Here is a 25,866-nt window from a genome sequence, read left to right on the forward strand (position 1 = left end):
AGATCCCAGTTATGGCTGTGAGAACAATGACTGGCAGCAAATAAACCTCAGCGATGTGAGCTCCAGCAGCACCCGAGTGTCATGTGTAGATATAAATCCAAATCCACACATCATCTTAGGAACACAAAAGAGCTTTTGTGCAGGTAAGCAAACACATCAGTGCTATGACGCTAAACTAAACACGGATTGCAGTTTGATACACACACAGCTCTGTAAAGCTCTGTTTTGTTTCCATATATTGGCTCAAATTAGGAAGAGAAAACAGGAAAATCAATGGTGTTTAACTTGGGTGGAACAGAAAAATGAGGAAGTTTTTCACAAAGGAAATCGAAAGGAGTTCCTTGCAGACTAAATGCTTGCAGGCAAGGCAGAGGCGAGGCTTTTGTTTAGTCTTTTCAATTCTTTAAAACCTTAGAAAGATTAAACAGCACAGAAACAGGAGCCACCATTATACAGAAACAAAAAAATCAAATTAGCTGTGTTAAAATAAATGTAATAGAACAAGAAAAACTCAGATAATTTGTTATTTTTGCAGCCTTTGCAAAAACCTTTTTCAGACTCCTCAGAAACAGGAAGTCTGTAGGGTCAGTAGGCATAGAGTGTTAAAGGAAGCATTTTGGGGAAAAAATCTTTCAAAAGCCGTATTAAATCAGTAAGTCCATACTGAAAAAAAATTGGAGAGGTTCCTCTATTAGAAATTTGCAGGGATAGTGTTAACAAAACTGGTCAAATTGGAGTGCTACTAAGAGAAAAAGTTAATTACAAGAAAAAGAGGTGGAATTCCAGATTACTGAAGGGCGAACAGCTGTGGCTATTCATAAACAAAGATAAGCCTGACTGAAGTGTTATGTTCGAGGGAGATGTCGTGGAAAAATCTAGTCTTTGCAAACCTTCCTCTATTCTCAGCAACAATCAAAAAAAAAAAAAGAAAAAATTGTTAGAAAATAATACAGAACAGATCAAAAACATCTTTATACTTTCATTATGTAAATCTATATGGGGTCCAGACCATAAATACTGTGAATTTCTTGTCAATAAATAGAAAATGGTGAGGATACTTAGAAGTGTGGAATTGCTTTAAAAAGACAAAAAATTAGACTACAGCTTTGGTCTGTAGAGAAGGTGACTTGCAAGATATTAATGTCCACAAAGGGTATAAATAAATAGAAAATCATTACCATTTCTAATAACTCATTTTGATTTGTGTCCTTTTTTCTTACGTGGCAATATGTTGAAAATGAAAGTAAATGTTTTTCAGGTTGTGTACAGTCAAACTGTGAAACACATCGTCATGGTTTCTTAGAAGCTAAGGGCATAAATAGAACCAAAATGTGAAGAAATGGCCATCGAATGCAGTTATTTTTGTCTCAGAAAAGCCTTATATCACGGATTGCTAGAAGGTGGGAGGATAGAAACGGAGAGTGTTGTTATGGCAGTTCTTCCTTATGTTGTTTTGGTTTTCATCCCTCTCTGCCTGGAACAGGTGGCTGCTGTTTATACTTCAACTTTTGTGTGTGTAAAGTCTGAGGTACCCGGACATTCAGGTTGTTCCTCACCTGGCAAAGCTGGGCAGGTGAAAAACTCAGTGTCCACTGGGGGTATTGGATGTTTTTATCTGCCCTCTGCCCAGCACAGCCTCCCCTCAGCGCAGCACCCCGAGTGACCTTCGAGTCGGGTTACTGGCCCTGCTTGGAATTCGAAAAGATAACACTGTGGTAACTGTTTACAGACACGTATATGTAGCATTTATAAACAGCAACGGGTAACAGCCTAAAAGAACTAGGAAGCATTTAATGATCAGTTACTGTGAGTCCAACTCGCCATGGTGAAGATCTGCACATCTGAGTCCTTCCAAGAGCAAAAGTCACAGGTGGGCGTGTGGCTTATCTAACATGAAGTATCAGTTATTAGTTAAAAGCCCAGGCTCCTCTCGACCCTGAGCTTTATGTGTTGAAGCCCTTTCAGGATTTTCACAAGCAGTTCACATGGACTGTATATGGATTTATGAGAACTCGAGGGGCTGCACTGCGGGTGGAAGGTTCCAGGTCTGCCCTGTCAAAAACTGCAGGAGGAGCCAAGCGGCGTCTTAAATACGGAAGGTTGACGAAAGGTTGCAATTATAGAGGGGGAAATCTCCATCTTCTCCATCATCTTCTCCATCCCCGACCCCTCGGGCCGGGACCCCCGAGCGAGAACGAGGCTCCCGGGAGGGAGGGGGCGCTGCGGGCAGTGACGTCAGCGCAGGCACCGCCCCCGAGGGGAGGGGAACTTCCGGCCGCGAGCTCAAAGCCGGTCAGTCGGGCGAGCCGAGGCCGCGCCCACGCGGAAGGGGGCGGGGCCTCGGGGCCGGCTCGGGCCACTTACATAACGGCGGGGGCGGAGCCCACGCGTGCGTCACGCGCCGGCTCCCGGCAGCCCCCGCACCCCCCTATATAACCGGCGTCCGCGGGGCCGCGCGCCCACAGTGAGCGGCCCCCGCCAGCGGCGCCGGATCGTACACAACTCTTCGTCACCCGCTTTAAGTGACCGGGATCGCCTCGCCCACCGCCACCATCGCCATGCCCGGGTATTCCAGCGACAGGGACAGAGGGTGAGTCCGGGGGCCCGGCCGGCGCCAGCCGCCGCCAGCGTCCGGACTCTGAGCCCGCCCGTGGGGCTCCAGGGTTGTTTTTCAGCCGTTTAAGATGGCGGCGGGGCGGGGGTTGGGCCCTGAGCCCTTCCCTCAGCGCTCCCGCCGCGAGAGCCGGCGGGGGGAGGGGACCTGGCTTTTTTTAGGCCACCGAACGTGGGCGGCGGGGCGGTCTGGGCTCGGTCCCTCCACCTCAGCGCAGCCCCGCAGGTGTGAGACCGCTGAGGGGGGAGCGCGGGTGGGTGATTTTTTATTTATTTATTTATTTTTTTTTATGTCGGGGGAAAGAAGTACTCGCCCCCCACTCCTCCGGGGACACCACCTCGAACACGGATGGCCCCCGCAGAGCCCGGTTCACCCCGCCGGCAGCGGCGGGCGGGCGGGAGGTTTGTGGGTCAGTGGGTTGGCGGTGCCGGAGCCCCGGGGAGCGCTCGGCAGGGCGGTTCCCCTCGCTCCCTTCCCCCTCCCGAGGCTCGGGCTGTGGCCGGCAGGAGCCGGCCGGCTCCGCTTTGTGTTGTGTAAGCGGATGTTAATGGCCGGCCCCGCCATGCGGTGGCTGAGGGGAATCAAAATGCCGGCTGTGCTGCTGCTGCCTTTGTTCCTCCTCCTCCTCCCCCCGCCCAGCCGCGGCTCTAAAATGGCAGCGGCTGGAAAATGTGGCGTAGACAGAAATGAGAGACAAAGGAAACAGCGCTGGCAGGAAGCAGCGGCCGTTCGGGGAGCGCTGTGTTGTGCTGGGAAGGATCTCGCTCCCGGCGCCCGCTCGGCCAAAATTGGGAAGCGATCGGGGCAGGGGAGGGAGCCCCGCGCTCGGATCCAGCGCAGGGCTCCGAGCTGCGCCTCGGGGCGTCGGAGATCAGCATGCTTCCAACACAGGGACCGAACCTAAAATGCTAATAAAACGTATGGCCTTATAAAACGTCGTTGTTTAGGGAAGTGTGTCTTCTGGGATACAAAAAAAACGGTCTATGGCAAAGTTATCCCAGTGTTTCATAACTGCCCCTGCCCGCTTTCAGCAAAGGGAGTGTCACCGGGGTGGGAATCCATTTTGATCACGGGGTAATGCAAAGGTTTTATGGCCTTACTTTGCATGTTGTAACTTGCCTTTCGATTGCATTTAATGGAAAATGCAAAGACGTGTTACCTTAGCTTTTTAATAAGAATTGTAGCAAGGCAGGTTGTGGCATCTGCATCTTAAAGTATATTTTTTAAAGTTTAAGTATCTTAAAGTAGGTAGGGATTACATCCAAATTGTAAAGTTACAGGGTGAACCACAAAAATGGTGGTTAACTCGTGTAAGAAGACCAAAATGTTTCTCTTGGATTCTGCATTACATTCTTTCTCCTTAGGTTTGGAGCCCCCCGTTTTGGAGGAAGTAGAGGTGGACCTCTGTCTGGAAAGAAATTTGGAAACCCTGGGGAAAAACTTACAAAAAAGAAATGGAATTTAGATGAGCTGCCCAAATTTGAGAAGAACTTCTATCAAGAACATCCTGATGTAGTTAGACGTACTCAGGTACGTACCTGATCTGACTCTACCTGATCTGACTCGAGCAAAAGTAAACAGAAAGTGCAAACACATTGAGGGTCATGAGGCCCAGCAGGCACACGTGGGCTAACTTAAAATATAACCTTGGTGTCCAGGTTGATTTCCAATAATGGGCATTTTGTTTTGCAGCAAGAAGTTGAACAGTACAGAGCGAGCAAAGAGGTCACTGTTAGGGGCCATAACTGTCCAAAACCGATTATCAACTTTTATGAAGCTAACTTCCCTGGTAAGTGAAGACCAACTTACTGTTTCACAGAACTTCTTGTTCTTCAGACTGGATTAGGGCAGCATCTAAGTTAATATGTTTCAATTTTCTCTTCAAGCAAATGTTATGGAAGTAATTCAGAGGCAGAACTTCACTGAACCAACTGCTATCCAAGCACAAGGTTGGCCTGTTGCATTGAGTGGATTGGATATGGTCGGAGTGGCACAGACTGGATCAGGGAAAACTCTCTCTGTAAGTTTTGATTGTAGCCTGGAATACTGCTGAATTTCAGCAGTGACAGTGTGGCCTGACTTAGTGCAGGCTGAACACTTCTGGGAAGAGACTGTAACGAGACTTTTCTTTCTTCCAAACAGTACTTACTGCCTGCCATTGTGCATATAAATCACCAGCCATTCCTGGAGCGAGGAGATGGACCCATTGTGAGTATTCCTGAATGAAAGGGGATCTTAACTTCTAGGGAATGTGACTGGTTTTTACAGTCCAAATTGTCCATGCTCATGAGAGTGCATAGCTGCATTGTGTTCCTGTACATGACTAAAGTGGTTCCCTGTTGTGTAGTCTTCCAAGAAGATTCTATAAGCTCTGATTGGATTGTCCATACAGTAGTGTAGAACAGGGCTAGATGTTGCATTTTGGAAATTGCTATCCCCTGGAAGCCAGGGACTTTCAGCTATCTTTGCACATGGCATAGGTCAGTGTTTGGTGGCGGTTGAGATGCCAGGTAACTTGCCTTGCTGGTTTGGCCTCTTAAATCCAGTCATTCTGGCACTGAAGGAATATGTGACAAACTTTCCACTCAAAACTAGTCAGACTCCCACCTTTCAATGGGTGTTGGACTAAAAGCTGCGCTTGTTGTTTCCAGTGTCTTGTGCTGGCCCCGACCCGTGAGCTGGCCCAGCAGGTGCAGCAGGTGGCTGCTGAGTACAGCAGAGCGTGCCGCTTGAAGTCCACCTGTATCTATGGAGGTGCTCCAAAGGGACCACAAATCCGTGACCTGGAGAGAGGTATGGATCAGTCCTTGTGCACATCTGTCTGAGGTCATGTGAAAGCTGCTTCAGCTGACTGGACTGCTTGATTTTAGGTGTGGAAATCTGCATTGCAACACCCGGAAGACTTATAGACTTCTTAGAAGCTGGAAAGACCAATCTCAGGAGGTGTACTTACCTTGTCCTTGATGAAGCTGACAGGATGCTTGACATGGGATTTGAACCTCAAATCAGAAAAATTGTGGATCAGATTAGAGTGAGTATAATTCATGCATTTATCATTATTGCATAAAAAAATGCCCCTGTGCTTATTAAAGCAAGGACAATGCAATTAAGTCGATTAACTTTCTCATGCTTGCCTGGTTTTTTTTTTTGGTTTGGCATTTGACCCGACTATATGTTGATCTTGTACTGACCTAATCCTTCTCCAGCCTGACAGGCAGACTCTGATGTGGAGTGCCACATGGCCCAAGGAAGTGAGGCAGCTGGCTGAAGACTTCTTGAAAGAATACGTGCACATCAACATTGGTGCACTGGAACTCAGTGCAAACCACAACATTCTGCAGATTGTGGATGTGTGTCACGATGTAGAGAAAGATGACAAGTAAGCAGTGTGTGGGGGCAAAGCATTGTGTTTTCTAATGGTCAATTTTAGTTTATGAACTGTGAAATGAATTTGTCTTGATGGATTTTTGACACCAGTCTGAGACTACTAAAAATCTACAAATCTGACTGTTTAAACTTGCACAGTACAAATCAATCTGAACTCTAACCATCATCTCTTCATAACAGGCTTATTCGTTTGATGGAGGAAATCATGAGTGAGAAGGAAAACAAAACAATTGTTTTTGTGGAAACCAAAAGACGTTGTGATGATCTCACCAGGAAGATGAGGAGAGATGGGTGAGTAACAGCTGGGACTTCACTGAGACACCTTGACCGGCCTGAGTGGGCTCTTGATTCCTAGCTGTGGTATCAAAACTGTCAAATAGGGACACTGGGTGTTAATTATAAAGCTCAGATTAACTTTGCAATTTGCCAGTAGCCCTGTCTGACTACAGAACCCACTGTGAAGGGATGGTCTTGGGTCAATCAAATTCTGTATTTTCAGGTGGCCAGCGATGGGTATTCATGGTGACAAAAGTCAGCAGGAGCGGGACTGGGTTCTAAATGGTGAGTATTTCGGCAATTTCTGCAGAGCGTTCCTGCAAAGCATCTTCTGTGTGTTACTGAAGGAAGGAACTGATTCATTTCTTGTGTTACAGAATTCAAACATGGGAAAGCACCAATCCTGATTGCTACAGATGTTGCATCCAGAGGTCTAGGTTAGTACAACTCGTAATGCCAGTTGCCCAAAGCTTTTAAAGAAAGTCTATTGCTTTCTTTAACCTCTGCATTTTTCTAAGTTTTCTTCACATAAAGGTGCAGTCTTTGTGGCAAGGCCTAGGCATGACAATCGGAGGACTCGAGGGGGATGGAGGACTAGTGGAAATGATCGGCTGGCTGCTTCCAGTCAAATAGAGAGGTGAAAACTGAGAGCATTGTGTGCCAGTAATCTTCAAAAGGCAAAGATCATCCTTTAAACTACTACCCCATAAACTGTTCTCTCATGAAATAAGCAGTTTCATTCACAGTTCACTTTGCCCTGGTATTTCTCTTCTCTCCATGCTTTGCATGATTTGCCATGGTGCAGTACTGTTAGTTTTGTGCATACTGTTTGCTGTGATCTGTGGGTCTTTGAATTTCAGTGAGGTTTTTTGAAATGTTGAAGGACATAATTTTAAACTTCAATGTTCAATGAAATTTTTTTCAACCATGAAATGGAGAGAGCAGCTTTAAAACGTACTAAGCCTTGTGCAAATTGGTGAGTACTGGCACATGAAATCTGAGAATAAAAGTCCACCTCTCACTTTAACAAGTGGGGCAGGAAAGCAATGGCTTTTCAATGCCTTTGAAAGTCGGAGTTCCTCCACCTATACATAGTCGTCATGTCGAGACCTGCCAGAGAGAGACACATTCTCAAGTGAACCCTGGCTTCTTGGAAGCGCTTGCCTAGACGAGACACAGTGCATAAAAACAACTTGGTGACTTTGGGGGGACAGGTATGTTTTTCTTGCAGCTGCGGTTCAAAGGTCTTGGCAAGACGAGCAGTGTGGCCCATTTTTTTTTTGAGCTTCTAATGAGTGTGTATGTGAAGGACCTTGTATGTTTTTACTCTAAGGTCCTCAAATGAGCACATGAAGAGGCTGCTGTGAGATTTAGTGGCCCTACTGCAAGAAGCTTTCAGATGTCACTTGATGATTTGTAAAGGGGACTCTTGAGTTGGGAATGACAAGCAAATGCATACTCCTTATGGTAAGGTTTTGGCTCACAGGGTGGGTGATGAGACGGGATCAGACGGAGTGTGCATTACTTTCTCTTCCACAATACTCTTGCAGAAATGGATGATTCTAACACTGTTCTTTGCAGCCATTATTCCCTTTTAAATACTCTTGTCTAATGTTTATCTTCGATTTGGCTGTTGTGGTGTGCAAAACTTTGTACTTCGCCTTTTGCCACACTGCAACACTTTACAGATGTGGAAGATGTGAAATTTGTCATCAATTATGACTACCCTAACTCCTCAGAGGACTATATCCACCGAATTGGACGAACTGCCCGCAGTACCAAAACAGGCACAGCATACACATTCTTTACTCCTAACAATATTAAGCAAGTAAATGACCTCATCTCTGTGCTTCGGGAGGCTAATCAAGCCATCAACCCCAAATTGCTTCAGCTGATTGAAGACAGAGGGTCAGGTAAGTGCTGTTCTTGATCTAAGTGTGCATAGCTTTCCTTTGAGAACAAAAAGGAAACTCAAATTCCACCTCCAGCCTCTCTCCAAAATGGATGTGGAAGGTGGTTTAGTTACCAGTTATGGTGACCTCAGAAGGTATTTAGAAACAGCAATAACAAAAAACAACACCCAGATGCTCCCAGGTCGTGCTGTGGAGCACTTATGGCTAGTGCTGGCCAAAGAGGCACTTCTGATTTGGTCAGAAATAAAACACTTTTGGGCTCAGTTTTGTGGCCTTCTCTCCCACGGTTTGGAAAGGTGGATGGACCCAAGTGTCCTGCTGGCAAGGTGAAAGTGCCATTTTGCCTGGATGCCACCACTCGTGTTACAGGGAGAGTGTGTGACTGTCCTCAGAGTAGATTTGCATTGCTGGGCCAGAAAAGGAAACGTGATGAGGTGAACTCGGGCAGCCTCTGTAATCCATGTAACTGTCTTGTCTCTCTCACTAGGTCGCTCCCGAGGGGATCGCCGTGACAGATACTCTGCGGGCAAAAGGGGTGGATTTAGTAGCTTTAGAGAGAGGGAGAACTTTGAGAGAACCTATGGCGCGCTAGGCAAGAGAGACTTCGGAGCCAAAACTCAGAACGGGGCCTACAGTGCCCAGAGTTTCAGCAATGGAACTCCCTTTGGGAATGGCTTTGCAGCTGCAGGGATGCAGGCTGGCTTCAGGGCGGGCGGTAACCCCGCAGGAGCGTACCAGAACGGCTACGAGCAGCAGTACGGCTCCAACATTGCCAACATGCACAATGGCATGAACCAGCAGCAGTACGCCTACCCTGCCACTGGTGCTGCTCCTATGATAGGTTACCCCATGCCCACAAGTTATTCTCAATAACTTAGTGTAATTTAAATGTCTCAGTTTTTCATAATTGCTCTTTATATTGTGTGTTATCAAAACAGGATAGTTATTTAAGAAAATGGGAAACGCAGAAATGACTGCAGTGCAGCAGTAATTATGGTGCACTTTTTCGCTATTTAAGTTGAATATTTCTCTACATTCCTGAAACAATTTTTAGTTTTTTGTACTAGAAAATGCAGACAGTGTTTTCAAAGTAAATGTACAGTGATTTGAAATACAGTACCAGAAGGCAGTGCATGGCCTTCCAATAAAGATATTTGAAGACCGAATTTTCTTTCAGATGACAATTTTCTCAACATGTGCACAACTTTACATTAATGGAATGTCAAAATGTTTTTATATTAAATTCTAGAAAGGTTTCTCAACTGTGTCTGATTAAACATTTAAGCTTATACAAAAACCAGCCTTGCCTTGATTGGGCTAGATTGCTTAGCATGGCAGGCTCTGCTTCGATGGGGAAGAAAATTTAGGCTGGCTTCTAAGAAAGTTTGGAAACAGTGTTCTTCCTTGTCTCACTAGCGTAGGGCCAGTTCTTGGAGAAGATCAAAACTCTGTAGTGGTGTTGCTAACGAGCTGCTACGAGCGTAGGAAGCTTCTGCAGCACAGTAACCGTCGCCTTCACACGAGCATATGTGCAGACCAGGCTTGAGTGTCGTGTACCCACAGCTGCCAGGCCTTGTGAGTTAGCATGCAGGCTTCTGAGCTTCAGAGAAACGGGAAGATCTTAGTATTAAAACTTCAAATTATACTTAAACCGGTATTGAGCAGTGATTTCTTTATGGAAGCGGGCGGAGGGAAGTGGGCTGTTGATCCATGAATGTGCCTCATGGATTTTTTTTTTTTTTTAAGACTTTTAATATGTGCAAATGACTTTAATCTCAAAGCACTGCCCATGCTGAGTGAAGCAACAGCGTTTCCTTGATGAGCAGAGCTGGAATAATACTTGATCCTGGGGTTAAAGTGCTTAATGCTTTCAAGTACAGTTATTAAAATTCCAGTTAATACTAACTTTCAGTTCCTTCCTCTCACTTCTTTACCAGTAACAGTGAGTTTCAAGTTTAACAATGCTTAATTACAGCTTAATGTGTTTAAGTTGAGTCTACAAGATTCTAGGTTACTTTAAACCCAAGTTAGACTATTTCTTTTACACTTAAAATCTTTTTTGATTAGTCTGTGCTTAGCCCTTGGTGATTGTTTCCTTCTGAGGCTCAGCTTGTGATGTTCTTCAATACAGCCTAATCTGCCTCATAATTGTTTCCTCCTTTTCTGTGGAGTTCTATCACTTGACAGTATTTTGTGATCATTTGCTGTTGTGAGAACTTCAGCTGGAGGCTTGAAACTACCACACCTGACTGCGGTTGGCAATGTGTTGCTTTAGTTTTTTTAACTGGCTCTGCAACATTGCCTTTGCCCAGTGCTACCAGTGTCGAAAGACAAGGAAGTAGGTTACTTATCACTGAAGTATGACTTAATGCTTAAGTTTCCAGGTCAGTGGCCTGAAACAAAATGCATTTGAAAGCTTAGTTTTAAAAATTTCAGTATAAAGGGTTTTTAGTATTAAAATAGTAAATTTACAGCTTGTGACTTAAAACTGACAGATTAGGGTCTTTAACATTGATGCAAAACCTAAACAGCCTCTTTCCACTTGTATTTTTTACTCAAATGACGATCATCTGGGGGAAGTGTCAGGTGGGCACTCATAACATTTGCACATAAAATGATGAAAAGAGACGAGCTCTATTAAACAGCTTTGCTACTCTGGTAGAACTGAGCTCATGGCAAATCTGCCTTAGATATAAAATGCCTTGCAATACTTCTCCACCCAGGAGCAGCAGCTCCTCCGGCTGACCCAGTGCCCTACTAATGCGTCTTTTCAGTCCTGGGCCCTGGGGTGGGGGCTGAGCAGGAGAACCGGCGCGGGGATTATCCCAGCCCGAGCCTTTCATGACTCCAGCCCACAGAATGGTTCCCGTCTCAGCTCCTCCTCCTGGCGCCGCTACGAACTCGTGATGCAGCGACTATGGAAATTTCCACTGCGCTGCCTCTGCTCTGCCAGCGTGAACTCGAGAGCCCCGAGGAGCGAAGGGGCCTCACCCGCCCTCTTGGCAGGAGTCCCGCGCTCTGCCTTGCTGTGCCTCGGGCCTGTGGCTGCCCCGGGGATGGGCTTTTCCCCTGGAATGTCCCCGGGCAGCTGCCCCGTGTTCCCATCACAGCAGGGTCTTTCCCACCCCGCTGCCCCTTTAGCCCCCCGAGAGCTCTGGACCTCCGTGTCCAAGAGGGGAAGGTGAGATGTGACCCCGTGGCACCTGTGGCCTTGTTGCCGATTTTAGGTGCTCTCTAAACACAGACAGTTCGGTTTAGAAAGAAGACGTTTATTCTGCGCAGGGTGCAAGGTGGAGGCTTCCAAAAATACGGGGTAAAAAGGGACATCTTTTATACAGTAAAATTTACACCAACCCTCCTACCTGCTACATATGCTCTGCCTACCTAATGCATGTTTATTTGTCTGATTTTGAATGCTCAAAACACAACGTTCTATATTACACAACTTCTATTATAAGTTACCCGACGACATTAGCTACGTTTACAAAACGCGAGGAAGTCCAGCTTGAAGATACCAATTCCTTTTGTTAAAGCTATACGACAGCACCATTACGTTTACAGAAGGTGCGAAGATTCCGGCTGGGCGCAGGTAATGAAGTTTGAGGACAGCACCGAGGTCGGCCCAGGGTCGGGTCCAAGGTCGGGTCTAAGGTCGGGGGTCCCGGCGGGGCGGGCCCTGGCGCTGCCCTCGCGCATGCGCAACCGCCACGCCCCCGCCGTGAGGGAGCGGGAAGATGGCGCTGGGCGCCCGCCAGGGCCGGCGCTGGGGCGGCCGCGCCGCGCTGGTGCGGCCCGAGCCGGGGCGGCGGCGCGGCCCGGGGCGGGCGGAGCCGCCGGGGTGCTCAGCGCGGCCCTACGCGGCGGGCGGCGGCGGGGCGGAGGCGGCGGGCGGGGCGGAGCTGCTGGAGGTGTGCTGGCGGCGGCGCTTCCTGCGCGGTGGCGCGGGGCCGCTGCCCTGGCGCGCCTACCTGAGCGGGCAGCACCCGGGGCTCGGCCCGCTGGGCGCGGCCCTGCGCGCCAACCTGGCGGCGCAGTGGTGGGACTCGGCCATACCCCCGCGGGAGCAGGTGTTCGCCGTGGATGCCCCGCTCCACGGCCCGCCCGGAGCCCCGCGGGACGCGCGGGGGCTGCGGCTGCTGCAGCCGGAGGCGCTGCGGGACGCCCTGCAGGGCTGTGGGCACAGCCCGGCCCTGGACCGAGTGCTGGGCACCGCGGGGGTGCTGCGGGAGAGCCTTCTGCCCGGTAGGTCCCGGGCGGCCCCGCACAGCCTGGGTCCTGCGAACGGGGTTCTGGTTGGGAGAGAAACAGCTGCGTTTAAGGGAATTTTCCAGCTCTTTTGGCTGCGTGCTCTGAGTTTGTCCTTTTCGAGGACCTGAGCAGCACAGGTGGGCAGTGGGTGCACTCTGTAGTTAAGGGAAAGGCACTAAAGTGCCCAGAGGAACCAGGCTGTTGAGCCCGTCCCTGCAAAGCATCAGTGCTAGTGAGGCTTCACATACAAACAACACTTGTGTCATGTTCTACGTTTGCTGTTGGTAGACTGAAAATGTAAAAAAACTTCCCAGTGGCCACTAAAATCAGGGATTTACCTTTTGACAGGTGTTCTGGAGCAGTATGTCAGCTGCTTAGAGCTGGTGAACAAAAGACTGCCCTGTGGCCTGGCTCAGATTGGAGTGTGCTTTCATTCTCTTCCAGAAAGTGAACAACCCAAGGAAAACCTTACAAGGTAGAATAATAAGGGGATTAATCCCTTTCCATGCTTAAAGCAACTGTTAACACCTGTTTCACTTTTGGATTGTTTTTGAATGCTGTCTCTTGCTTTTTCCCCTGTTATTTCCGAAGGTGTTAACTTGCTGCCCTTGCTATTGTTTAAAGAATAGGAGAGAGGACCACGTCCTTGCTTGCATGGTTTAGTTCTCCCAGAACTTCAGGACAGTGGCTCGATTACTGGCTACGCCAGAGGCTCCAGTGGTGGAGAAAGGTAACAGCAGCATATCCCTGGGGAATCTTGGCCTGCTCCTTTCAGAGGGGGAATAGTCACCCTGGTTGGTTTTATGGCCTTACATTACTGGCCTGTTCTAGCCACTGAAGTGGGCTTATTTCTCGTGGAAACTGAAAAGCAACTGAAGTTTGTGACAAACCCGATAAGAAGTTTGTCACGTGACTTACGGAAAGCCAAATGTTTCGTGTTTGTAAGTGATGTGAGATTAAAATGCCGTGAAACAACAGAGAGATTTGGGCTGTAATTTCTAAAAATCTTTTGCTGAAAATCACAGATTTCAGCTTGCACTGCAGACTTGGTTTTTTAGTTAATACAGGATTCACGGTTTTACACCTCTTACACCTTTTATTTTCAGTTTGCAGTAGGCCCATCTAACTTCAGCAGCAGTGACTTTCATGATGAAGAAGGCAGAAGAGGATTTAAGTTACATTACAAGTTTCCTTGGGGGACAGAAACAATAGAAACATTGAAGAACCTTGGTGATACTGAACTGTTACAGATGTATCCAGGGGAAAGTTCAAAATTACTTGTAAGCTTCACTATATTAAAAATCTTTTCTGATAAAGAGGGTAATGTGTGAGAGAAATGGTTTCTTTGCTGGTCCTGTTGCTTAGCAGGTGACTGTCTTATTATTTGTTGGCTGTAAAAGTAGTACAGTTGATACTCTGCAGTCAGACCTCCATTTTCAGAAGATGATAAAATAGTGGTTTGGGACTTTTTTTGCAATAAGTTAATTAACTGTAATTAGAAATGAACTGTATTGACAAGACAGCTGTTATCAGTGCTGTCTTTACCTGTATCTGTTAAAAGATGTCAAGGGAAACTCAGACTGTGCTTTACAATGTTCAGTTTGCATCAAAAAAACCCCTGTAAATGTTTTTTTCTTGCTGTAGCTTGTTCACATCCATATATGTGGAATATTATGTAGGTTAATGGGTTATAAACACTGCAAAAGGCTTTATAGAAGTTACCACACTCAAAGGGGGAATGGATCAGAGGGAAACCTCTCCACTGAATGTATTGGAGGGGGACAAACTTCTAGTGAATGGCAATGTTTGAAGTCAGGCTGAACAGAGAAAATGAGAGTAACTTGGTATTTTACCAGTAAATTGCAACCTTCCCCTTCTCGTGACAGTCCAGTGTTTCCTGGTTTTGCAGTTTATTTCTGTAGAGAAGGTGGAAGACTAACCTGCAAAACTGGGGCAGGGATTTCTTGGAACGTGGGGAGAGATCCTCCTGGTCACTTTGAAATAATCTACACACCTCCAAAGGAAAATGCAATTTCAAGTGTATTTGCCATAGATTTAAATTTATGATCATAGTGGCAGGCAAGAAACTAATTCCACCCTGCTCTGACCTTCTGCTTTCCCCAGTGTTGCAGTGTTACCTGGTTACACTTCTGAGGTTTCTGGTAACTTTTTAAAATACATGTCTGATTGTGCTTTAAACATAATAAAGGTACTCGACCTCAATGCCTCATTATACATTTAAAGCAAGCAAAAGGCTTTTTGGGTCCATCTTTGATGTTTCCCTTTGTGTTTTTTTCTCTTCAGGGCCGAGATGGAAGGAAGAATGTTATTCCTCATGTTCTGTCTATGAATGGAAACCTGGACCGAGGAGTCTTGGCCTATCTCTTTGATTCCCTACAGCTGGCTGAGAATCCATTAACAACAAAGAAAAATTCACAGAGAAAGGTAACTTTCTGTAGAAAGTGTAACAAAAGTCTAAGTACAAAAGCCACAGACAATATGGTAAATTCAAGCATGGAAATGTCTCCTTTTTCCACCTGGCCATCCTCTTCCCTTCCCAAATGGATGCAGACTGACCGTTCTCACTGGTAGCACCAGGCTGGCCCCATGGCACTGCCCAGCAGGCCTTGTCACCCACATAAGCATTGTTTTCTCTCACTCTGAGGTTCCCTTTCCTGTTTTACCTTTTTCTCTGATGGGCAGGCAGGCTCTTGCCGTGCAAGCAGTGAAGGAGTTAAGAGAAGTTGGAATGTAGCTGCAGTTTGTGGAAAAGAGGAATTTGTCTCTTCCAGCAGCATTTGAAGGTGGCTGAGAAGAGCAGAAAAAGTGGGTCACAGGTGGTAGTGGGGCATCTTCCCAAGGACCATGGTTATTCCCACTTTTACCCTGTTTCTCTGCAGTTTGAGTGCTGGCTGGCAGACAGGGCTTGTCACCCAAACAGCTGTTTGTTCTTTAAGAACAGGCAGTAGACTGGATGGGAACTGTCTGCTGGGCTGTCTCTGATCACTGGCTCCGTTCAAGATGATGGAGCTCTGCTAACAAATCTTCATTTCTTTCCTGGGGCTCAGCCAAAATGGAGTAATTTCTGCCCTGTGAGTCTAGCTGGAGTATGAGTGTGCTAGTTATATAAAATACAGTTTGCTGCTAGTTCAGGAATTTGTGCTATGAGAAAATTTTTACCTGTTTAGAGTCTTAATTTCAGTTAAAAAACCTTACTATTTCCTAGTTCTGTAGAATTGTGTGCTAAACAAATTTGGTAATCTGTTGCTTTTTTAAAATTTACAAGGTACTTAAGCTACATCCTTGTTTAGCACCTCTTAAAGTGGCCTTGGACGTAGGAAAAGGTCCAACAACAGAGCTGAGACAGGTATGTTGTAGGACAGTATTTTAATTTTGAACATTGAATCTCCATGTTACAGTTCAGATGGGGTTTGTGTTGGGGAAAATCTTTCTGCTGCTTTGATTCCTGCTGTGCAGCTTGTGAGTCACAGCCAAAGAAGTTCACTGCAGGCAGTTTTATATGTGGACACGCTGCTTTTGGTGCTGTTAATAGACCTGATACTTGTTCCATGCAACATTAAAGAAAATAAATAACACAGTCCCTCCCAGCTTCTTAATATTTCAGAATTATCTTAACACATGGGTTGCATCTTCAGAAGGATTTCTTAAAAGTTTTTATGTCAGTCAGTCATTGTCAGTCCTCACAGAAAGGAGCAAACTTACACTGTTTTTAAACAGAAATGGAGATTTAATTGCCAGGCTGCTTTCCATTTGGAGATTATTTCAGCCAGCAAATTAACACCAGCTAGGAATGTTAATACCACACATGTTAGAGTTCTAATGGTTTCTTTGTAGAGTCTCAGACCCTCAAAGTCTGTCTTTTAACTTTTGTTTTTAAATGATCACAGGTTTGTCAAGGACTGTTCAATGAACTGACAGAAAACAGAATTTCTGTGTGGCCAGGTTATCTTGAAACTGTGCCAGTGTCTCTGGAACAGCTTTATACAAAGTAAGGAGAAACAATCTTTGGTAAATTAAAGTATGAAGGTGAAAGATGACTTTCTGTGGACTAGTGCAAATATGCCTGATTTCAGTAAGAAGTCATTGGGTGCAGTGACCACATGACTGAAGGCGTTGATCCCAAACTACAGACTTGGATTTGAGTAGTTTTATTATGAAAAGCATATTGTTCATTTTTTAAATTAAGTATAAGCCTTTCATGTGTTATTGTTATTTCCCTGGAAGTGTGAAATGCCTTTTAGAGACTCTCCTATTGAAAATAAATTTCTTCACATGAGTCAGAAGCTCTCAGAACTGTTTCCCACCTTCACCCCCCATTTTTGCATCTGCTCTGGTTCTGTGTTTCATTCTTAAGTACTGTTTCAAGTAGCACACTGTGTCTAGTTTTAAAAGTTCTTCCAAATCTGGAACCATTACTGTCAGTGCATGTGATGGAATTATTTGTGGATATAAAACCAGCTATTCCATTTGGGGGCTTCATGTATGAGTTGTTTATCAGGAGTGAATTTGGGGCATATGGCTGCTCATGTCAGTGGATCTTGAGCATACTGGTGAATGTTTCTTAGAGAAAATAAATACAACTATTTGTTCATGTGCAGTAGTATTCAAAGTAAGTCAGATAAATTCTACTTCTGCAAAAATATTCCTGTAATAGGTCACTAAATAACATTCTTTTATGTACTAAGGTAGCTAAATAATTTAAAGAAATGTAATCAGGAAAGCAAGGAATGGCAACAAGAAAACTGGTGTCGTCATGCTGGACTTAGTGCAGTACAGCAAAAATAAATATTTACAGCTTGTGGTCATTGGCACATAATTTATCTGATTTTTTCCACACACCAAAAGCAGTAACAGGGGGACTCTTTTCTTTTCAGGTACGATGAGATGAGCATTCTCTTCATGATCTTGATAACTGATGCCACTCTGGAGAACGGGGTGGTCCAGCTGAGGAGCAGAGACACCACCATGAAGGAAATGATGCACATTTCTAGGCTGAAGGACTTTCTAACTAAATATGTGACGTCAGCCAAAAACGTGTAAGCTGGAATTCACTGAATAAAGGGATTTTCTTAAACCTCTCTGCCTGGACGGGTTTCAGCGTTGTCATGGTCTCGGTGGTTTCTCTGCAAATAGCTCTGCTAAAGTTTGGTGGTGCATCTGTTTGCTGCCAAGTCTAGACCATCCAGGTCTTCCAGGTTTCCTTGGAAAAAGGCAAGAGATGCAACTTGTCCTTGGTTAGCAGGGATAACCATATCCTCATTCATGTCTCTACTGTCAGGTAAAAGTACTCCATCCTAAGCTAAAAATTCAGCTTTCATCTGTATTGGTAACACAATTATGATCTCTGCTGGAAAATGGGATTTTATATAAAAGACTTCCAGATCTTAAACGTTTTAATAAATCAGTATTTTTGTACTATCTGTTTGTAGGAATGTGTTTTAATCACATTGGCCCCAGTTCTTCAACATTCAAGCTATTTCATCTTGCACTTGATAAACATAAAAATCAGAAGTAAGTTATCAAGAGTAACAGAGGAGTAGATTTAAATAAATTGCAAAGGTTTTTACAAGTATTTTTTGTGGAAAGAAAAAGTCTTGCGTATATGAAATGCTGGAAAAAGCCTAATGTGTGATCACATTTTTCCTGCTGAGCATAGTGGTTAAAATCAGATACAAGAGTTTGCAGAGATACAGAATTGAGTGTTTCTGATCTTCTGGAGATTTACAACATGTTCAGAGCTTGTTGAGTCACTGTGTAAAGTGCTTAAAGTGTGTGCAACAAGGCACATGGCCTCTGTTAGTCATCAGTGTCATGAAACACAGAACTTGCCTTAAAATTTTCTTCTTAACTAAAAATGAGTTATTTGTAACAATGATTGCTACATAGTGTAATTATGTTAGATATAGTCAGCATAGTTAGATAAGGTCAGCATAGTGTGACTTGTTAAACCTGTGGAATTCTAAATTAGCTGTGGAATGATATTAGAACAACCCAGGATTATCTAAGAACGGCCTGTAGCAGGATGCAGAATTTGTTTTGGAATTAGCTGTTCCAAAAGTTAATTTTGACATCCTATCCCTACCCTGAGAGCTGAAATAATGTAGAACTGAGAAATTCCCATCCTTACAGGTACTGAGGCCCAACACACATCCTCCAGTGTGTGCCTAAGAGGACACACTTGGGTTTGTATGGTTTTTTTAATTTATACTGAACTAAAGCCTTTTGATTATCTTATGTCTGCACACAATCCAGTTTCTACTTTAGGAGAATTGTTAACTGTACAGGAACTTGGGGCTGGGTGAAAGCTTTAACTAATTTATTCCTTTCTGTTTATTCATCAAATACCAGTAATGCCAGACTATATATTGTGCCCAGCAGGATGTCATACCTGGCAGTGATTGCATTGCTTTGGTGTGGCTTTTATGGTGCTGTTTGGGCAATAAGCTGCTGTTTATCTTAATGGAATTGCTGTTCAGTATTTCCAGTGGTTATCTGTTCTGCTTTTTCTCTTAAGTTGAGGGAGATTTTGCTTTTATCTGTCTACAAACTGCCTAGGCCAGGAAACTGGTATCTGAATATCATCTCTTTCTGTGAAACTTGCTGGTACTTATCACATTTGGGGACTGAAAAATTCTTTAAAAACATGTGATTAAGTTATCCACAAAAGAGATCATACCTGGTACTCAGTTTCTGATGAGGACCCTTGAATAGACTGTAGTACATTCCCTCTTTCCTGCTAAAAGCCAGAATAGCACAATTCATAACTGCTTTTTTCATACAGATACCCAGTAGAAGAATTAACATTACATCAGCAGTGTGGTTACTAATAACATCTGCATAGTTTCATAGTGAGGCTGTTGAGTTTTTGGGTCATAGGATAGTTGTCTTCTTTTTCTTTTTTCCCCTCTCAAAAGGTCTTAAAGTTACTTTAATTTCTCCATGGTAACTAAGCAATTTCATAAGCAACTACAACTATCTAAGCCCTGCCTCCACCCAGCAAAGTCCCCTCAAAACATGGTTGTGAGCATCAAATATTCCAATATTATAGCTTGAGGTTTTCACCTTTTTCATCTTCTCTTCTAATAACAGAAAAGTTGATGTATTCTTCTTCTGGCTTAACAGGCTCTGGATTAAAGATGGTGAACAGCAGTTAATTACAAGCAACTAGATCAGACTTTTTTTTTTTCTATAATCTTGAAATAAAGCAGTGAGATTCTATAGTGAATATAAATCCTGTTTTGTGTAGCATTCCCGGGCCTTATCAGAGCTCTTGTCCCTGTCCTTGCAGGCTGTGGGTGGGATGCTGAGTGATCCCTGGCACGAGCAGCTGCACAGCAGGGCAGTGAGGACCTTACCTGTGTACTGCAGGATCAGGAAGGCAGGTTAGTTTGGAGAGAATTACTCCATTTTGATATTCAGAAATGGGAAACATAATGCCCTTGCTATTGGTTTGGTTTGGGGGTTTATTTTGCCCCTTCAAAAGAGCCATTCACATACAGAGCAAATATAGAAAACTCCCAAGTTCAGAGCATTGTGGCTATTGGGGAATATCTTTGTTATTGTGTATTTTCTGCAGCTGAAGCAGCACAATATCTTAAGTCAGTTGCTTTGTTGGCACTTCATAATTTAAGTTTGAACTGAGTCTTGTCAAACTTCAGAAACATGGAATAAAGAGCAGAAGCACTGAACAATTTTGAACAGAATGCAGGAGCTACGTAAGTTTATTTTGCTACAACTCCATATAGCCCTTTGTTGGCTCTTAGTAAATACATGGAACCTCGTTTCATTTAAGCAGCTGCAGTTTTGGCTGCATGGCTGACAGGTGATGCCAAATATGGATTCTGAGGGAATCCATATATGAGGCTCCTGCAGTGCCTGAAGAACTGTGCCCATACCATCCTGACTGCAGGGGGGTGACATGAACTTACCAATCTCTGCATATATGACATCATTTTCAGTCTCCTCCACATTCACTGTTGATGTAAAGCCAGTTGAGGGCCTGGTAGACTTATATTTTTCTGCAAATTGTAAAAGAAAAACACATGTGTGTATACCTGTATCAGTTTTTCTTAAGAGGGAAGTAAACAGTTTCATGATGTTTTTTGAATATTTGGAGAGCTCAGATAATCTTATTTTCATGATAAATATTGCTCTTTAACCAAGGGCATTTTAATAGATTTTAACAGATTTCCCTTTCCAATGAGATCTAATTCCTTCCAGTGTTTCTGTGTCTTACATTAGATGTTGCTTTGTTACTCCCATCCCAGACCTGCCATCCAAAACAGGGTAGAACTCTTGCCTTGTCAATGTTAAGTTGCCAGTGCTGGTTGAGAGGAGACTTGACAACATCCTAAATCACCAAGAGCTACTCTGCTGGTAAGGTGACGTTTACACACTAAAGTGTATTGACAACATAAATGAAAATGAAAGAGACATTTAGATAACTCACTTGCTTTATATGAAGGAATTATGAAAAATGGAATTGCCAGAGCAAATCCTATTATGAGTAGTAGCAGGATCAGCCCAAGAGAAATTATCAGGGCCTGAGAATGGCTTCTCTCTTCTGCCAAAAAGAAGAAAAAGAAAGTGTTTATGCAATGAAATGTTTTGTATTTTAAGTATTTTCTGTGCGTTAAAATCAAGGTCTTTGGAATTTCTTTCAGCTTTTGGATTAACTGTGGTTAATGTAAGTGCTCAGGAGAGTCCCAAGGGCACTGTGCCCCAGCTTGCTGGTGCCAGGAGGCTCTTTCCTAGGACCAGAGAGACAAATAAAACCAGACCCTCCCCAAGGTGGACCAGGGGTCTCTTGTAAAAGTGAGTCTTTTACAGTCATTCTTCATGGGCACTTCAACTTCTCCTATCTAGGCTGCGTGGAATTCTGTGGGTTTGCATGCATTTGAAAAACTAAAATTATTTTTTTGTCGTAAAAAATTATATTTTGAACATGATATTGCAGGAACAAAATATCTAGCTAAAAAACTTGGATCATGACAGCATTCTGAACTTTATATGGTCCCTGCTTGTCAGTGGTAACTCTTTTATGCTTACCTGCTAATGTGAAGTTGAAACTGTTGCTGTATTTCATACTGCTGGGAAAACTATTATTAGCTTTGCATTTATAGGTTCCAGAGTCAGTAGAGGAATTGACAAAGAGAAAAATCACAGCTGCTTCCCTCTCATGCATCATCATTGGGGGAGAGATACTTTGTTTTCCCTTGAAGAATATGTAAGTGATGGGAAGAGATCCATTCTCGGAGAAACAAGACAGGGTCACGTTCTGGCCTTTCGTTGTGTGAGAGGTGGGTGAGCTCAGCACTGGTTTGGAAATTGGCTCTGACAAAAGAAAACTGAAAAGGCTCAATCACTGAGTACAGGACAAGCTCCAAGCAAGACTCAGAGTTAAGCAGCAAAATGAGGTGAGCATCGAGGATGGAGGGTTTGGTGAGCCAGGGCAGGGCAGCACTGCTGACTCCTGAGGGAATAACAGCCATCTGCAGTAAAGGTCAGCTCCTCAAGCAAGACTGTGCCCCTAAAATAAAGAGTGCTGGGAAGGTGCCCAGCCAGACATACCTATAAGGGTGAAGTTGAGGCTGTTGCTGTATTTTCCATCACTGGAGGTGTTGTGCTCAGCTTTGCATTTGTAGGGACCCAGGTCGCTGGCAGAGCTGATAGTCAAGGTAAACAATGCAGGGGTCGAGTCTGACCTGTTCAAAGAGGATACCTGCTGGTTGTGTTTGAACAAGGTGTATCTGACAGGTGGAGGTCCAGAGGCAGAGCAGCAGCAGAGGGTCACGTTCTGGTTCATCACCACGTTCAAACTCGTCTTAACCAGTACGAGCTTGGGGTTGGACAGGATCCCTGGAAAGGAGAAACTTCTGAGTGAGTTGACTGCACCTATCACCCAAAAAACTCCCAGATTTTTCCCCAAATATGTTGAGAACCAAGCTATATTTATTTCTGTTGAAATAGGGCATTGTATAATTTTTTCCACCTCCAATAGCAGGCAACTCAAGTTCATACTTTTTAAAACCCGTATGCAGCTTCACACATGACAAAAAGTGCATGTCTTCATGCAAAAGAAGGCACAGCCACACAAAGCCCACAGATGTGTCCAGAAGAACCAACAAAAATACTTTTGAACTACAGCTGCAATTAAAATAATAGAAGTACAAAAGATAAATCAAACATTAGGAGTGTTAGTGGTAGGAGAGAATAACCTTATATTCTATATGAAAGGTAGCATGTGAACCTGAAAGCAAAAGCAGTATTTTATTTGTGCCTGTGTGTAAAAAGGCAGAATTAACCTTGTGTAAGCAGATTGAACTTTTGAATAGTAGCAGCGACCTTGATGGTCTATCAAATTTGTTTCCTTTTATGATATTATACAAATAAATCTGCAGTAAAAACTTGTCTTTTCATAGAAAATGGTACTAAACTACTCATAACTAAAATAACAACATTTCTAGTGGGAAAAAATATTTTAACAACTTAAAGCAATTTTGACTGTACAGACAGGTCAGCAAAGAGACTGTTAACTTCATATAGAAACTTGTAAACTGCCTCACTGCACAGACAGGCAAAAGATTTAATTATACATGAACTTTTCAGACATTTTTAAATCACTTCCCTGCTTTTTAGTTAACAGTCAATTGCAGCACATATCTCAAAATCAACAAAAGTGAACTTACCTTTACCACTTGCAGTAGTTTTCTGTATCTGCTGAGACATTTGAGCTAAGAGAAGAAAAAGAAAAGCTTTCAGGTGAGAAACAGTGGTTCTGGTTTAGAAAGATTTGGAGTAGGAAAGAAGCATGTCCTTGGCTTACGGTAGGAAAACAGCAGAATTGTGAGAAAAAACATTTTCTTGTACTGGGCAAGAGAGCTGGTGGAGTTACATGACAGATCTTTCTTTCAAAAGAGATCGAGGAGTGGCTCCAGGGCTTGAGGAAGTTCTATATATGGAAACAGTGCTGATCTCTACTGATGTTTCTGTGAAGAGTTTTTTGTCATGTTCCATGCACATTTAGCCTGTGGCAGGCAGGGTAGTGACAGAGTGAGGAGCAGCAGTTTGGGATGCAGGTAAATGTTGCCTAGAGTTGTTCTAGGACAAAATCAGCAGTTTTCCATGTGAGTTGGGTGGTAGAACCATGCTGCCATGTATGGAATCATAGAATCACTGAGGTTGGAAGAGAACTCTCAGATCATTGAGTCTGACTATTGCCAGGTCCACCACTAAACCATGTCCCCAAGTGCCACATCACACCCCTCCAGGGTTGGTGATCCCACCACTTCATGGGACAGCCTGGGCTTAACAGCTTTTCCCGTGAAGAAATTTTTCCTAATATCCAGTATAAACCTCCGCTGGCACAACTTGAGGCTGTTTCCTCTTGTCCTATCACTTGTTACTAGGGAGAAGAGACCAACCCCCATCTGGCTACAGCCTCCTTTGGGTAGTTTTTCTGGTACTGTTCTTAAAAGGGAATGAGATCAATCACTGATCCGTATCAAAAGGTCACATGTTTGCCACAGATAGTGCAAGTGATCATATGGCTGAGACTAAGGAAGTATGTGGTACTGAGTGTTTTTTAGCAGCAATATAATTAAAAACAGCAGTCCAGAAAAAAGAGAGTATCAAATTTAGAGAAGTTTTAGGATGCTAATAAATATTTATAGCTAGCCAGCATGTTTGGAAAATATTTTGGTCAAACTTCAAATGTGAACCCGTGAGGAAGTGAGACCTTGTATTAGATGCTACGGATCTCATAAAGAACTTGAGTTCAACAGCACTGCATAAACAAACTTGATGACTAATTTGATGAGCTAATCCGTAATACAAATTAGTCTTGGCAAGTAGATGTTCTTTCCTTGTCATCCTCTGGACAAAGTAAGTGTAATCGTCAGCCATACACGGGCAGTGGCTTCTGAGGGGCTCCAGGCCCTGGTGTATATGAGGAGGTGATTGCTCACACAGAACATGCCTTAAAAGAGTTGTTGTGATCCTCATCTTATTTCCTATTTCTTAGTTTCCAGTCTCTGAAGGCAGCAAGGCAGTCTGGAGGTGTAATACAGGATCCCTCTCAAATCCTCGGCTGTTGCAGCATTGCAAAACTTCCTCACAGAATGTGTGTGCACTTCCTTCCTCCTTGTTTTTCTTTTCTTTTTAATTTTAGGGGTGGAGGGGATTTGTTTTGGTTTTTTTATTTTCTTCTAAGACAATCTCCACCCTCCCCTCACAAATGTTTCTGGTTTGGAAACGCTGACAGCAAACCACAAGGGCGGAACATCTTTTCACAGCTGTCAGGAAGCATGTGTGAAAATGCAGCTGTTGGGGGAAGAACTGTTGGGGTGTTTGTGCATTTTCCTGTTGTGGGAGCCTGTTCTTGTCAGAAACCCACACACACAGTCCCTGAGACACTGGCGGCCCGGGATGGTGTCCCCTCAGAGATGGGGGTGTCCCCTCAGAGGCCCTGGAGGTGCTCACCCACCACCCAATGCTTTTCTCTTTCTAAGAAGCTGCTTCATGTTGTGTATGGGCAATGGGGAATGGTTACAGAGCAAATGAGCTGTGAATTTGGCCGTGCCTTTCAAAAAATAAAAGTCTGGTAGTCACCAGGATCTCTCATCTACAGCAGCTTCAGTGGTGTTTGTGCAGGTTCCCTCAGGATGCACAGCCTGGGTGTCCAAAGAGGACGAGTCCAAAGGCCTGGTTTCTGTTTGGAATTGAGTTTACTTCCATGCTGATTGTTTTTCTGGCAGGGCTGACTGTTGACTTTGGACTAAGGTGATGTTGCTTTGTTCAGCATGAACACAGAGAGTTTTATGCCAACAGTAAGATATTGTGTAAGCTCAGAGTTCCCTTTTTATTAGATGTACAAATTTTCTGCCTGCAATTAATGTGGCTGTACATGTAAGAAGAACTGAATAAATTTAGCAAAGAGTAATGAACATGACATTACAGAACAGAAGCCATCCAGCCAAAACAAGTAAGTTAAAAAGTCAGAAAGGGAAATATGTATCACTTGATGCTGTGACAATATTCTGCCTCAAGCGAGCAGGTGGAAGAGAATAAAACCCAAACTGAGCTTTCATTCACAAGGTCAGTGAAGACTTGAGAATGTAAATAGTGTGATAGTGTTCTGTAGTAAGGCTGTGAAAGCTTCACACTGTGTCTGTTCTATCACAGGCTTCCAGGGAAATTTGCATTTTTCAGCAGAATTATGAAAGTTATTCCCAGCCCCAGTTTCTCATCCTGAGAGGTTCTGGAGGAGCATCTGCTACAGTAGATATCTGCAGAAGGTTTGCTAGAAATCACCATGTACTGACAGCTATGTCTGGTGATGAATTAAATTAAGGCTCTGTTTTGTCTGCAGAAAGGTTTTAGTGAAATAGCTTGATCCTCACTGAATAC

General features: G+C 44.1%; 3 protein-coding genes across 4 annotated transcripts; 2 read left to right on the top strand and 1 right to left on the bottom strand.

Annotated features, from left to right (window-relative positions):
• The first annotated feature begins 2,448 nt into the window (after positions 1–2,448).
• DDX5 (DEAD-box helicase 5) lies at positions 2,449–9,841 on the top strand. 2 transcript variants are annotated; one of them, XM_017811874.1, is made up of 13 exons: positions 2,449–2,590; positions 3,979–4,144; positions 4,307–4,403; positions 4,501–4,634; positions 4,757–4,822; positions 5,266–5,407; positions 5,485–5,645; positions 5,821–5,993; positions 6,182–6,292; positions 6,501–6,562; positions 6,655–6,714; positions 7,966–8,190; positions 8,678–9,841. In XM_017811874.1, exons 1-13 carry the CDS (start codon positions 2,559–2,561, stop codon positions 9,061–9,063), a joined length of 1,815 nt encoding a protein of 604 aa, XP_017667363.1. In that variant the 5' UTR covers positions 2,449–2,558; the 3' UTR covers positions 9,064–9,841. The 2 variants fall into 2 exon arrangements, with proteins under 2 accessions (XP_017667363.1, XP_017667365.1); XM_017811876.1 differs by having other exon boundaries at positions 2,461–2,566; positions 8,678–9,452.
• A 2,043-nt stretch (positions 9,842–11,884) lies between these two features.
• On the top strand, positions 11,885–17,537 carry POLG2 (DNA polymerase gamma 2, accessory subunit). The gene is made up of 9 exons (XM_017811816.1): positions 11,885–11,975; positions 12,085–12,432; positions 12,787–12,913; positions 13,063–13,168; positions 13,545–13,718; positions 14,743–14,883; positions 15,725–15,805; positions 16,347–16,447; positions 17,334–17,537. The coding sequence occupies exons 1-9, from the start codon at positions 11,885–11,887 to the stop codon at positions 17,497–17,499; spliced, it is 1,335 nt and encodes a 444-aa protein (XP_017667305.1). The 3' UTR covers positions 17,500–17,537.
• Positions 17,538–19,009: 1,472 nt separating this feature from the next.
• MILR1 (mast cell immunoglobulin like receptor 1) lies at positions 19,010–23,728 on the bottom strand. Its single transcript, XM_017811950.1, has 8 exons — positions 23,285–23,728; positions 23,148–23,192; positions 22,030–22,317; positions 21,508–21,792; positions 20,909–21,022; positions 20,388–20,477; positions 19,522–19,584; positions 19,010–19,195 (listed from the first exon to the last, which is right to left on the bottom strand). The coding sequence occupies exons 1-8, from the start codon at positions 23,316–23,318 to the stop codon at positions 19,143–19,145; spliced, it is 972 nt and encodes a 323-aa protein (XP_017667439.1). The 5' UTR covers positions 23,319–23,728; the 3' UTR covers positions 19,010–19,142.
• Positions 23,729–25,866: the final 2,138 nt, after the last annotated feature.

This window comes from Lepidothrix coronata, unplaced genomic scaffold (genome assembly GCF_001604755.1).
Source record: "Lepidothrix coronata isolate B3197 unplaced genomic scaffold, Lepidothrix_coronata-1.0 Scaffold34, whole genome shotgun sequence".
NCBI classification, from domain to species: domain Eukaryota; kingdom Metazoa; phylum Chordata; class Aves; order Passeriformes; family Pipridae; genus Lepidothrix; species Lepidothrix coronata.

What these genes read in the sequence shown, in the direction of transcription:
- DDX5 (XM_017811874.1), top strand. Translation starts at nt 2,559, where the DNA reads ATGCCCGGGTATTCCAGCGACAGGGACAGAGG. An exon ending in ATGTAGTTAGACGTACTCAG is followed by an intron (nt 4,145 to 4,306) that starts GTACGTACCTGA and finishes TTTGTTTTGCAG; the next exon opens with CAAGAAGTTGAACAGTACAG. An exon ending in AGGAAGATGAGGAGAGATGG is followed by an intron (nt 6,293 to 6,500) that starts GTGAGTAACAGC and finishes CTGTATTTTCAG; the next exon opens with GTGGCCAGCGATGGGTATTC.
- POLG2 (XM_017811816.1), top strand. Translation starts at nt 11,885, where the DNA reads ATGCGCAACCGCCACGCCCCCGCCGTGAGGGAGCGGGAAGATGGCGCT. An exon ending in GCGGGAGAGCCTTCTGCCCG is followed by an intron (nt 12,433 to 12,786) that starts GTAGGTCCCGGG and finishes ACCTTTTGACAG; the next exon opens with GTGTTCTGGAGCAGTATGTC. An exon ending in AGAAAAATTCACAGAGAAAG is followed by an intron (nt 14,884 to 15,724) that starts GTAACTTTCTGT and finishes AAAATTTACAAG; the next exon opens with GTACTTAAGCTACATCCTTG.
- MILR1 (XM_017811950.1), bottom strand. Translation starts at nt 23,318, where the DNA reads ATGTTTTTTCTCACAATTCTGCTGTTTTCCTACC. An exon ending in CCTCAACTTCACCCTTATAG is followed by an intron (nt 21,793 to 22,029) that starts GTATGTCTGGCT and finishes TTCTTTTGTCAG; the next exon opens with AGCCAATTTCCAAACCAGTG. An exon ending in AATTCCTTCATATAAAGCAA is followed by an intron (nt 20,478 to 20,908) that starts GTGAGTTATCTA and finishes TACAATTTGCAG; the next exon opens with AAAAATATAAGTCTACCAGG.